Source organism: Macaca fascicularis, chromosome 5 (genome assembly GCF_037993035.2).
Source record: "Macaca fascicularis isolate 582-1 chromosome 5, T2T-MFA8v1.1".
NCBI classification, from domain to species: domain Eukaryota; kingdom Metazoa; phylum Chordata; class Mammalia; order Primates; family Cercopithecidae; genus Macaca; species Macaca fascicularis.
This window is the reverse complement of record NC_088379.1, coordinates 21,859,830-21,874,095: the sequence shown is the minus strand read 5'-3', so window position 1 is coordinate 21,874,095 and position 14,266 is coordinate 21,859,830. Positions and strand designations below refer to the sequence as shown.

At 37.5% G+C, this 14,266-nt stretch overlaps 1 protein-coding gene across 3 annotated transcripts in view; it reads right to left on the bottom strand.

The window, feature by feature from the left end:
* LOC102122033 (cytosolic beta-glucosidase) overlaps positions 1-14,266 on the bottom strand; it is a 124,582-nt gene that overhangs the window by 57,144 nt on the left and 53,172 nt on the right. For 2 of the 3 annotated variants that reach the window (XM_065544823.2, XM_005554583.5), the window contains exons 3-4: positions 11,747-12,543; positions 10,888-11,011 (exon numbers count right to left, since the gene is read on the bottom strand). The exons of the other annotated variant lie outside the window; for it this stretch is intronic. In XM_065544823.2, coding sequence (XP_065400895.1) covers positions 10,888-11,011; positions 11,747-12,543 — 921 coding nt within the window. The remainder of the gene's footprint in view (positions 1-10,887; positions 11,012-11,746; positions 12,544-14,266) is intronic. 3 annotated transcript variants of the gene reach the window in all.

Here is a 14,266-nt window from a genome sequence, read left to right as displayed (position 1 = left end):
CAGATAAGCCTTAAGAATTACTTTCCAAAAGAAACTATTTTCATCTCTAGCACCAGGGTGATATTTTCATTGTATTGAAGAAAATGCTACCTAAACAGTAACTTGCGGTAAAAGCAGTACTGATTGGAATAAGCTCTATGCTCAAAAGTCAGAATAGAAAAACAGACTTGCCTATGTGAAGTCTCTGCACAGACTTATGATGAGACTGTAATTCTGAAAATGCTGCAACATGATCCCTCCTTCTAATTCAGGATCTTGCCCAGAAACAAAAGTTTAGCGTTCAAGTTAAATATAAGTAAAGTTAAAATTACTATGCTATCTAATTGAATTAAATTATGCATTTATGGCAAAGTTCAAAAGCTCATACTTAACTATCTTAAAATTTAATAGATTCGGTGCCTCTTGCCATAATCGTGTTTTGAAAGGTGATTTTACTGCTGGTGATTGTAACTGCTGTGAAGTTGTTCAGCTGGGGATTTTATACTAATGCTTTGAAATGAGTTGGTTCATCCAGTTTCCTCTCTGAGATTTTATGCTGTCTACAGTAACTTTGTTAAACTTGAGTCTGAAGTGCCCTTCTGACTCCATGAACTCCGAGGGAAAACTTCCTCAAGCAAAGAAAGGTGAGGTTCATTTTCAATGTGAATGAATAGAAGAGGAAATACTCAGATTGAAGGTCAAGAAAATGTTACCTGGAACCTGAATCAATATCAATAGAAACAGCACACTGAAGAGCAAGGTCTAATTTTATGTCCATATAAGAAAGGTGTTAAATTTCAAATTAGGTAGTGGGATAAGAAGAATGAAGAGAGGTTTTTTTCTGTATAAAAAAGACCATTAATTATAATTCCTTAGACTAAATTTTATAGCCTAAGAAATTATCAAGAGTTCTAATAAAATGTGATCCATGACATACTTCTGCAGAAGGACTATCTAGAAGGTCACGAAATTCTTAGGCTGGCAGTATCCCAAAAGATCAGCTAGTTCAACCCTTTTATTTTTCAATTAAAGAAACTGAGGCATGGAGCACTTAAGAGAATTTGTACACGAGAGCTTTAAAACTCTATCATATATTTAAATTATTGTTGTCCCAAATGGAATTTTAATATCAAAAGGATATAATTAGCATTCATGCATATTCCAATGCATACAAATTGTTTATAAGAGAATAATCTGCCACTTCTTTAGAAGTCAAAAAAGCACGATGGTGGTATAAGTCTAATATTTCATTGAAATTCCCAGAAGTAATTCAGTTTTTCTGCTAATCTAAGCTGAATCTCCTTGCAAGTTATTAAACATTTACTGAGCACTTAGTGAATGCTGAGTATATTGCTCAAAACTCCAAAATTTTTTTCTGGTGAGAATTTTGTCTTTAAAAATGGTGAATAAAATCTTTAGGTACACTTCTTCCACCTATGAGTTCTTATACCTTTTAATAACTTTCATTTTCTCCTGAAAATGCTCTTCTTCTTTTTTTCAAAGATTATCATGGATATTGTCTTCAAGAATCAAAGTATCTCTCAAGTTTCATATATTCAATTGTCTTACTCAACAAGTATTTGTTACAACGCCGCTGTTAGAAGCCCATGCAGTGGTCATGGCATCAATTTTTAATGTTTTTAATCACAATATTGCTGACTTTTGTCTGCATAGCATCAGGCTTACTATTGAAAAAAATAAGATAGGAGGTAGTGAACAAGTAATTCACACAAACAGGAGTCTGTGAAAGTTGGCAGAAACAATATTTATATCACTGTAGAGCAACTGACAAATATAAGCAACATTGAAGCTCTAAAAAGGTAAGAGGAGAAGACTACAGAGAGGAAGGTTATAGAACTGGTGAGATCAGCATTGCCTAAGGTCTGATAATCAGCACTGCAAAGCACAATTTTGTTTTTTTTTTTTTTCACTGCACCCAGAGCTAATCCCTACTAATGAAGAAGATTTTTATTTACAAAACCTAATGTCAATGTATTAATTTATAATGAGGAATATCTCTTTCCAAGCATGGGAAAACTCATGTTAGGTTTCCTGAGCAGAAATAGATAGCACTTGACCATCTACTTCTTTGGATTCTTTCCATGAGCCCATAGCTATCCAATAGAATCCTTAACACAGTTATCCAGGCAATGCCTGTGAATCACACTAAAATTGAACTCTACTGGCTTTATTCAAAGGCAGTGCTTTTTCACTCCCAAGATGACTAAGAAGCATATAGTAATCAGGTTATTCTGGAGATCAGGGAATAAGAGCTAATGTAGACAGATGCTTGAGGACCACTTCATCTACACTCTGGAGGAAACCTGAGAAATTCACCTTGCTTCAATTCCAGTATCCCTCTGATCACTTGAATATTCCAACATGGCTCTCTCCTGGGACAGTTTTTAAAAATCATTATTGAATCCTCCCTGAAGCTATCTAGGGAATAGAAAAGAATAGATAAATCAATAAATAATATAAATCATTATTGAATTCTTTCTCTTCTCCCCCTTCCCCTTTTTCTAGTTTCCATTCAGTCAACTCTTCATATTGGAAAGACTAATTTTTTTCAGATAAATTACACTTCAATTGTTTTCCTTATTGGTCTTTTTCACAGTTATGAAAAACAAAAACTGAGCTTCTGCTTACTGTTACACTATACATTTTTCTGAAAAAAAAAAAGAAAAGTTAGTTTGAAATCATCTGATTTTTTTTTTAAAGGCTTTATAGTATTCTTAAAATTCACTGGACCTGAGATGGTGGGAGACTTTAAGTAATTATCACTTCAGAGTAGTTGAAACTGAGTTAAAAAGCCCAAAGCAATGTCCATCAGTTGGGGCACAGCATAGATATTGGAATAGTACAGACAGAGAAGATAATGGTTTCCAGTTAAAAAGCACAAGGGAAGAGTCTCTGATGTGTGATCGAGCTGCTTCTCACATGGGCAACTCCATGAAACCTGTTCTTGTGAAGCAGGTATACCAGGTTCTATGTTTCTAAGAGAATGTACCTGATAAATGGTTTAGGTTTCTTATCACATCAATATGTGCCTCACCAGACAAGTGTGGTGAAATAGCTCATCAAAAAACTTACATAAACTTACAAAGATAGATAGATAGATAGATGGATAGATAGATAGATAGATAGATAGATAGATAGATAGATAGATAGATAGATAGATATTTCTGTGTGTGTGTGTTATTCTGGACTTTATTATGCACTATATTTATCACTAGGTCATAGTACATGTTCTCTAAAAATGCTTAAATTGATTGCACTGTTACAGCAGCTCAGAAATGTGCAGGGAAATAAATTCATAAAATCTGAGAATCTAGATTTTGAAAAGACCCAAATAATGAGCACCAACCCCTTTCCTTGGCAGTGGAGAATGTTGAAGTCCAGATAATGTATTTTGACCAGAGTGATGAATATCCTTAAGCAGACGCATAAAGTACATATATCAAATATGAGAATAACATCTAACAGTCTAAGGTGTTCAGAGCATATGCAGATATAAATGATATCATTTTATTTTCACAACTGACCTTGGGTTAGGCAGAGCAGCAGTTAGCATTAGTTCCATTTTACAGATGAGGAAATTGACATTTAGAGAGTACTAATGATGACTTGCCCAAAGGTACACCACTAGAACACAGAACTCTGTTCATCTTTCCTCTCCAAAGCCTGCAGACTTTCTACTTCAGTGCATTCTACTCTTCCGTACTTCCAAGTGAGAAGGAAGGGCAAATGACAAGCATGCCATGGGTGGAAGTAGTAGGCGGAAATAAATGAGAAGGGCATATGGCATATTCCTTTTTAAGGTTAACTCTGTAAACCCTCGCTATCTGAGTCTAAGTGTGGTCTACATATGTAGACTAGTGGGACACAAACATAAGAAATTATTTTCTTCATGACTTTTCAAATTCCACAAATAAAACTACCATGTATCCAAAGGAAATGAAACTAGTATGTCAAAGAGATATCTGCATTCCCACGTTCACTGCACCATTATTCACAATAGCCGGGATGCGGGATCAACCTAAGGGTCCACAATGGATGAATGGATAAAGAAAATGGGGAATACAGTGTCATTTTCACAGATTTAGAAAAATATTATTCTAAAATTCATATGGAACCAAAAAAGAGCCCGAGTAGCCAAAGCAATCTTAAGCAAAAAGAGCGAGGCTGGAAATATCACATTACCCAACTTTAAACTATGCTACAAGGCTACAGTAACCAAAATAGCATGGTCCTACGATTTGACCTTAAAAAGAATAAAATCCTGTCATTTGCAACAACACCAATGAACTTATAGGACATTATGTTAAGTGAAAGAAACCAGGCACGGAAAGACAAATACCACACGATCTCACTTGTACATGGAATCTAAAAAAGTGGATCTCATAGAAGCAAAGATGGTGAGAATAACATCTAACATTTTAAGGCACTCAGAGCATACGTAGACATAAATGATCTCATTTATGAGTCTGGGGGATTCACGAGATGCTGTTTCAAACGATACAACTTTTCAGTTGGATAGGAGGCACAAATTCAAGAGATTTATTGTACAACATGGTGATTGTAATTAATAACGATGTGTTATATTCTTTTAAATTATTAAAAGAGTAGATGGTAAGTGTTCCCACCACACACACACAAAATGTGAGGTAATGCATGTGTTTAGGCATTTTAGATTGTATACATGTTTCAAAACAACATGCTGTACACAATAAATAGATACAATTTTTGTCAATTTAAAAAATTAAAAAACAAAAATTGCACACTCTATACTAGTACCCACTAGCCATTCTCATGCCCAGCCTTCAAACCTTGTTCTTCCTCTGTGTTCTGACCTGGCCCCTTGAGGCTAGCAGCCATCCAGTGCAGCCAGGAGCAGCCTCACTAGCAGTGCTGAGTCAATCCAATCCCACCCTATATGGCCCCAAAGCCATACAGTTTTATTTAACAGGAGTTATGAGATGAACTGCTTCCTAGGGGCCAAGGTGACAAAGATGTCCTCTGAGAAGCAATAAAACAATAGATACAGAGCGAGAATCTATATTCAGGAATTTGGGTCTCTATTCTGAGCTTGCAATGGATTTTTAATTGGCTGGTGTTTCTAAAAGGTCACCGTATTAACCTTTGAGTTCTTTCCCTAATGCTTCGGATTTTTGTCTAATGTACATTTAGAAAAACACAGGTGCTTAACACATTTTGTCCAGTTAAATGGGCCTCTGTGATCTGAAATTGGCATAGGCAGGTGGCTGCCAGGTCTGCACTACTTTGGGAAATAGATGTATTTCTCCTTTACCTGCTCTCCGTGGGAAGGGAAAGACGTAGGGGGAGGGAGAATGCTGACAGACAACAGCGGGGTGATTCTGTGCTCAGCATCTTGTCTTGGTGGTATATCCAAGCTGCAAGATTTATAACCTTCTTGTTACAATGTATCAGCTTCAACACTTTCAGTGAAGTCTTCAATAACTTCGATGACATCTTGCTGAGGGGTTTTGTCATTAAAAGCTGAAAGCTGGTCATTAACAAACCTTCTCTGCAATCATCTACCGCTGTGCTAACTCAGGCATGGATCTGCCTGGAAAGTTGGACTGGCTCAGAAACTTTTGAGAAGGCTGCATTTTTTTTTTTTAATGTGTGGGGTATATTTCTTCAGGGAAAGAAAATATGCCTCCCAACCATTTAGTCATTTATTTCTCATTATTCATTATCTAGCCTTTCCATGAGAGAACCAAATTCAACAAATATGTGTATAACACTGCTATATAACAGTCACGGTGCTTAGAGCTGAAGATATAATTATTAAAAAAAAGACACAGTTCCAACCCTCAGAGAATTCACAGCACCCTCCATCCCCCCAAAAAAAATCAGTCATCATTTACAGAATCCTTAGGAAATGTGCCAGACTTTTATTAGGCATCATAGGCATTATCTTGCTCATTTTTCACCACTCTTTAGAAGATCAATGTTCTTATTATCCCCATTTTAGAGACTAGATGACTAAAGTGGTTGCCTGCTTAAGAATTTTCCCAAAGGTTTTGGGCTCATAATGGGCAGAACCAGGGTCTCAAACCCATGTTTTCTCCGACTTCAAGCATGCTCATCTGCTTCAAACAAAACTGGGCCAGGAAGAAAGCAAACAGCATGGCATTCCAGGTGGAAGAAGGATCACAAGCCAGGCTAAAAGCACACATGTGCTGGGTAGGTATGAAAAACAGGTTGAGCACCGCTCAGATCCCCTTTCAAGAGAATTAGGTGATGGGGGCAGTATCGGCCATTGGAGCAATGGCACCTGTCTCCCTATCCTTCCTCATCTCCATGAAAGCATTTAGACTAGAGAGGGATCCATTTGTGTGCATCTACATATGAAGCCAAAATTGCCCATTGGCTCTAGAGTATCAAGGCGTGGCGTAAATGTTATGAATATAATAAAAATTCCTATGATACGAGAACATTTTAACTATTTGAACATCATTGAATCCTAAACTTACACAGAGATCCATGTGGCAGAACAATTCCCAGTTGCTTGACAGCAGTTTCCACTGTCAACGATTTGACTTTTCACCTAATCTGGTCACCTCCCAGAGGGAAATAATGAATGGGGGTGCTGCTTTCTCCTCCATGCAATTCACACTAGAAAAAGCCAGAGGACCAATCCAGAAGTTCCTCAAAAAGGAAGAGAAACACGCAAATGTAGGGAAATAGTCTGCTGTAATTTGTGGGGCAATAGAAAGATAACGAGTCTTGGAATGGCATTTTTTAAATAACAAGGAGAATAACTTTGAGGCAATAGATATGTTTTTAAGAGTGCACATTTTGTAATAATAATAATTGTTACTGTTGGCTAAGGGGCTACTATGGGTCAGGCAGTTGCTAAGAGAATTTTACACATTAGCTCATGAAATGGAATCTGGATATAACAACCCTGCCAGAAAAAAAAATAAAAATATTATCCCCATTTTTATAGATAAACAAACTGAGGATTTGAGTGATTTGGTAAAGGCCCTTATTGAATAATTTGCAGATCTAGAATGCAAATCTAGTTATATGTTATTTCAAGTTTTGGGCATCCTTTACTCTTATCTGCATCTACATTAATTAAAATATAACCTATTTAAAAGCGTTTCATACAATTAAACAATGCAAAGATTTAAAAGGCACTAGCTGATTTCTCTCTTTTTATTCTAAAATGACATTTTTTTTTCCTTTTTCTTTTCTCATATCCCGAAAGGAAACAGAAACATTAGCATACCTTTTAACGCTCGATTAATTGCCGTGGGAATCTACCTGAAGACCTCCAAGCGGACCCATTGATCCATCTATAGTGTCATTATGTGCCTGTCCATATGTGTGATGTCGGAGGAAAGGCTTTGTTCGCGGGAATCACAGAACCATCATCCATCTGACTTCCTGGGTTTTGGTGAGTTCTCACCTGCAGCGCTTCCCAGGAATATCGTCCTTGGCCTGTTATTATTTTTAATTGCTCACAGGGTGCTTCTTACTAGTAAAGTTCTTGCCAACCAAGATCATCAGCTTACCTCGGAGGAGTCTCCGAAAATTGATTAGCAAGTTCAGCTCAGCTCTTTTGATGAGAACTAGGATATGAGGCGTCTGAGCTTTGCTCAAGGTCACGGAACCTGTCAGCTCATTCACAGACAGCTTGAAGCACTTTGAAAGAATACACGCAAGGCCAAAGTAACCAAATAGAAGGAAAAGTTTCTGTGTTGGGGAACAAATAAACACTTTAACTCAGAGAGCTCTGAACTCACAGATTATATCTCACACCAAATAGTTAACAATAGTAATAATATACATGCATTCAGCCTTGTTCCAAAAAATACTACTTAGTGACTTTATGATCTTTAGCAAATAATGTAGCCTCTTTGAAACTCAGTTTCCTCATCTATAAAGTAGGAGTAATGACCTCATTACTTTTTGAGGTCATTTGAGGTTTTGAGAAGGAAACGAGATGATGGTTTCAATTAAAACTCTTTGTATTCAAGAGATAGAAGCCCAATTAGAATAAGATTAAGCACAAAGAGCACTTTATTATGATGAAAGCAATGTTCTCTCGAGAACTTGCACGCAGACAGATCTCAGGAAAAACCAAAAGCAGAGGCTCCAACGCTGTCTGGAAGTTCTTCCTTTTCCTTCCTTTAATGAATGGACATCTTCCCTTCTCACTGTGCCTAAGCTTACAGGGTAGAATCGAGCCACTGGTGGCTCACAAAGCTACACCCACCCAACCCAGTCCAAGAGATTAAGAAACTAATTGGTCCACGTTCTAAGTCCCAGGGAAGAACTGAAATTGTCCCAGCTCATGTCCTGTGCCTACTTTGGACCAGTCAATTATCTGCTCAAGGAGGAGGATTGTATTCCACTTGCACGGATGTCCCTGTGGTAAGCAAGTAGATGGGGAGGTGAATATTTTACAGAAGAAAGGGGAAAGAGACTTGCACCACAGCAGAAATAATTGGTGTCCACTATGAGAATTCATAAAAAAGTTACCACACCACAGCCTGGCGTGGTGGCTCACACCTGTCATCCCAGCACTTTGGGAGGCCGAGGCGGGTAGATCATGAGGTCAGGAGATCGAGACCAGCCTGGCTATGATGAAACCCCGTCTCTACTAAAAATACAAAAAAAATTAGCCAGGCATGGTAGTGGGCACCTGTAGTCCCAGCTACTCAGGAGACTGAGGCAGGAGAATGGCGTGAACCTGGGAGGCGGAGCTTTCAGTGAGCCAAGATTACGCCACTGCACTCCAGCCTGGGTGACAGAGTGAGATTCCGTTTCAAAAAAAGTTACCACACCACTATACCCAGACCAGAATAAATACATTTATGCATATGTTTTTCTTCTCAATATATACATTTCTACACATTTAAACCGTCTACAGGTTTTTAAAAAGACAAAACAAAAATAGTATGTGTCTATTACAGTGAATATAGCTAACCTACTGTTAAGATTCAAAAGAGAACACAGATGCTGTAGACAGTAAATGTTTTATATGCCTAATAAACTTCTCATCAAGTAATCTGAAGACAAATTAGAAGTTCAACAAATTGAAACACTTATTTTTTTGTCCTAACCCTATTCTCTCCTGTCTCTTAGAAACCCAAATCTTTTCTCATTTTGCACTCTTACCTTCCGTTACTTTTCTATCCTTAAGTCACCTTAGTTTGGGGCCAATCATTAAGTGTTTAGCATTAAAGATCTAAAGGATGGTGTAAAGCACTTGAAACTATTTGAAAAAACAATGAAATGCGTCTATATGATTAGTGCTGAACAGAGTACCAGGCTGGGAATGGAGGGGAAAAAAAAAAAAAAAAAGCAATTTCTCTTTATCTCTCTTTTCCCAAAAATACACAGAGCAATTTTAGGCAAGTCATTTGTGTTCCCTGTAGCCATCCATAAATCATAGTAACTAGCCTATTTGTTCTTCAGGATAAAGCCTGGGAATATCAATAGACAAACTGTGAATAGGACCCATCTACAGGGAGAAGTGGAGAGGAATCTCAGAAAACTGGAGATTTCCCTCTCTTATCAGAAGATGAACTCCTACCCAGAAGAATCTATTCTGTGTGTAATACAAAATAATTTCTTCACTTGGGTCAAATTGCAAGAATCCAATTGCTCTCTGCCAATAAACTCCAGGTCTGAGTGAAGGATCCGTCAATAAATTTCAAGTTTTGGAAAAAGACCACTTTGTGTCACTTTCCAGAATTCCTTCTGGTTATTACCAGTGTAATACTGAATAATTTTAGAAAGAATAATGTTGGAACCTCTCAAACAGAATGATAAAAATTAAGTGTGGCTATCATGGTTTTTTTAAAAAAAGGAAATTTAAAGTCTCATTTTACATTGGATTTTGTTGCTAGGACATGATTCCTTTTTAAGAAGGAGGAATTGGCTGGACACGGTGGCTCATGTCCATAATCCCAGCACTTTGGGAGGCCGAGGCTGGTGGATCACGAGGTCAGGAGATCAAGACCATCCTGGCTAACATGGTGAAATCCCATCTCTAGTTAAAATACAAAAAATTAGCCTGGCATGGTGGTGGAAGCCTGTAGTCCTAGCTACTCAGGAGGCTGAGGCAGAAGAATGGCTTGAACCCGGGAGGCAGAGCTTGCAGTGAGCGGAGATAGCACCACTGCACTCCAGCCTGGGCGACAGAGCGAAACTCCATCTCAAAAAAAAAGGAGGAAGCAACAAATAATGGGAGAGGAGGTGCTAACTGGCCTAGAAATCTGTGTTACCAATTAAAGATTATTCCTTCATGACTGTTTTCAAATATGATAAGAATTCATATGTAAGGAATTCCATGGAGGGAAAAGAGGTACTAAAATAACAACATTATCTTAAAACACAACTCACATTTTCCATACGACAATAAAAATGTGTCTAACTGGGCTGCTTGGTTACAGCTTAAATGCAACACACATTGATGGAGGACTTGTGCCATTTTTAAGTTTATTGCACAGATGCTTAATTTGGGTTCTTTAAAAATCCTGTCATTTCATTTTTTTTGGTAGTTGGGATATTAAAATATGCAAATAAGCATGTCATAGTTGATCAGTGCTAATCTTTTTTGTAATAACTGATGTTCTCTCCCAACAGCCACCACTCCTTCTGTTCTTGTCACCTTCACCCGGGAGTCACAAAATGCTGAAGACAGTCACTTTTTACTTGATTCAATTTCAGGAGGTTGTAGCTAGGCCAAAATCCTCCACTTCTTCTTTCCTACTTTCCCCCCACCTCCTAATTTTATGGCTTTACATTGATTTACATGGATTTCACCTTTCAAAAATTATTGGTCTTTGCTGAATGCAAATAAGCAAATGGGAAAATTATATTAAGTTTGCACAATTGATCTCTCATCATTTCAAATGGTACCTTTGAACAGTTCCTGAAATGTCTGTCTGAAATGCTCCCAGCGTTGAGTGTCATCAAGAGGCGCTGGGTCACTCTGGGGAAACCCATTCTCAGTGATATAAATTACAGGGTTATTATATGTGTCCTAGAAAAAGAGAACAGAAATGTTATTCCAAACAGATGTTTTTTAAAAAAAAGCTCATAAAATCAGGTACATTACCCTCTATCTTCTGTAAGCTACAATCCCAAAACTAGTTTTCATCAAATTGCACTGACCCTATTAACTTAATTTTCCATGCATTGACCTTTTATAACTAACAATGGAAACGCAAAACTGTGCAAATGTCCATGAAGACAGTCAAATGACTCTCATTATAATGAGAAGACAGAAATATCTTTCTTCCATCAGCATCTGTTGACTGTCACTGCTCCTTAACCCCTCAGTCCTGCCAGCAGCTACATTCGACATCCCCCACAGGAGGGGTTCTGAAAACCTGTACTTGAAATTTTAATTTTAGCTAACTGGATGTCATCCAATATAGTTGAGAATCAAAAAAAAAAGATCCAGCTATCTCAATCCTTAAAATGTCTTTTATAATCATAGTTGTGACACCAGATTGAAAAATATATCCAAACTGCTTCTATAGCCACAGCTAACTTTAACAACAAATCCTAGACTTTGACCACTGCTTTTGAAACCTTTACTAGCTAGTTACTTCTCATCAGCTCAAATCTTAATCTGCTCTTCCCAGGCCAGCAAATGTATATGCTATTACCTAAAGTAATTCTTTTTCAGATCCATATATACATATACATATGCCTGTCTTGCCCACCTTCACATATTTGGGTGTAATGGACACACAAAAAATCATGCATTTACCTTAATATACTTCAGTAGTTTACGTACTCCCCATGGTACCACATAAATCCAATCCACATTTTTCCAAGATGGATCTGGAAAAAATTCAATTTCCGCATCCTGGAGAATACCTAAATCTCCTTTCTTGTTCTCCTGGTATTTGATTAAGCGAGTTGTATAATATTGCACAGCAAAAAAATCAGCAGTGCCTTTGATCATTTTCTTCTCTTCTTCAGTGAATTCTGGAAGCCTCGATGATGGATAGCCTTGCTTTTGACTCATGGAGGCAATCTGAGACTTGACAACTTCAGGATAATCACCATCGATGAATATGGGTTTAGCAAAGAAATCCAGATGGAATTTGATGGCTCTTTTAGCAGCTTCCTGGTCAGACACTGAGTTGGGATCTGCAGGTTCCAACCAGACCGCAAAAAGTGATAGGGACACCATACCTTTCTGCTCTTTTCGAAACAGGGAATCATAGCTGTGCCAGGATCTGGCATGAGCCTTAATCAAATTATGAGCTGCCTGATAACCTCCAGTTCCAAAGTGAGGGATACCCGGAGGAAACATACCTAAGTCATATGCCATCACGGAAAGAACATTAGCTTCATTTATGGTGATCCACTGCTTGACACGATCCCCAAAGGTACTGAAGCAAAACTGAGCATATTTGTCAAAGGATTCAATGATAGACTCTGACAACCAACCTCCTCGGTCTTCTAAAGCCTGAGGCAAATCAAAGTGGTAGAGTGTCACGATGGGAGTAACCCCATTTTTTAACAAATCATCAATGATCTTGTTGTAATAATCAATTCCTAGGAGGAAAAAAGAAAGTGTTCAAAGAAGAAAAGTTATTTGTAGTATATTGACAATAAATTTTAAAAAGGGAGAAGATCAAATAATTTTCTGAATGACTTTTATTCAAAACAAGTTTTATTACTTCCTCAATACAAGCAATGAAAGACTGAGAGGAAATACTGAGAATTCCAAAGAAGAGTAGTTGATCAAGAAGTAGGAGTTTAATGGGGTGACATGATTGAAAGATAAATGTATTGAAATGGATACATTTAGGCAGATCGCTGTTATCTAACTTTGTGTTACTTTCATACTTATTCAAATGATTTCATGCATTTCTATGTATGCTCATTTTTGTCCCTTAGCCCCACTAGAATACAAGCCCCATGATAGCAGGGGGCTTGTTTAATTCACCTCTGGATCTCCAAATCCTGGGACAGTACCAGAAATTTAGAGGTTAATAAATATTTGTTTAATAAATGCATGGATCCAATGGTATTAAGTATAAAGTAAAGGAATTGATCCAGATGACTGCCTTAATGCTTTTCCAGGTCTATTAGTCTCACAAGTCTAGGAAAAGAGACCTACTGAGAATGAACTAGAGCTCAACATCTGCCCCAGAATCTGGGTTACAAGGGCAGACAGCCAGAGGCTTAGGACATTAAGAGTACCTGGCTGAAGGTTTGCTCATGGGGATACACAGCCACCTCTGGCTCTCATCTGATTTTTCCAGGACTGCAAGTGTGTAAGACAGAGTTTTTAGGCTTGCTGCCGAGTTCAGAAGAAAGTTTCTAAATTGAACATGGCCTGGCTCAGAATTTATGTCAAGAATTCACTGAATCTAGCTTAATGATGATGCTTAGCTGGGAATAGGCTTTCTGGAGAGGCTGATGTTAGTACTTCATGTGGTTTTATATTTAAAAACATGGAGGCAACCTAAGCTTAGACAAGAGAAGCTGCCCTGTTTTAAGAAGTTGTTTCCTGGATAAAGATTATGAAGTCATATGTAGAAGTGTGTTGCATTGAAAGTTTGCCTAAGGAAAACGTCCCTTTCTTTTTTCTTAACCTAGGAGCCTTCAATTTTTAAAAATAACAACATACTTTTATATGCATTTCATTCATTCGATCATTTGTTTGTTAATTCCTTTAATACACATTGATAGAGAAACTGCTACATGCTTCACATACAAACATAAGCAAAACAAATACTACCCTTGTGCTCAGGGAGCTTATTAGCAGAGACTACAGAGAAATTCATAAACAATTACAATAGAGTAGTAGATAAAGTACAGAGTCCTGTTTTTTATCTACAAAAGGTAGTACAGATAAAGTACAGAGTCCAATTTAAGGGATAAGTACAGAGTCCTGTTTAATTTATGAAAAGGGATATCCATCCTAAACTCAGGGTATTTGAAAATATTCTGAAAGCAATGTAGCGTAATTGTTTCAAGAGTGAATTACGGTGCCAGACCACCTAAATTCAGTACTAACCCTTTCACCTACTAGCTCTGCGACCTTGGGCAAGATCCTTAATCTCTCTGAATTATCTTTTCCTGTATGAGAAATATGGATTATAATAGAAACCTTCTTCAATTAATTGTTGTGAGAGTTTAATGAGTAGATAAATTAAACATGTTTAGAACAGTTCTTGGCATATGGTCAGGGCTCAGTACAGGTTAGCGATCATCAAAATAGTAATTATTATTGTTATTAGTGACATCTAAGCTGATATTTAAAATAGGA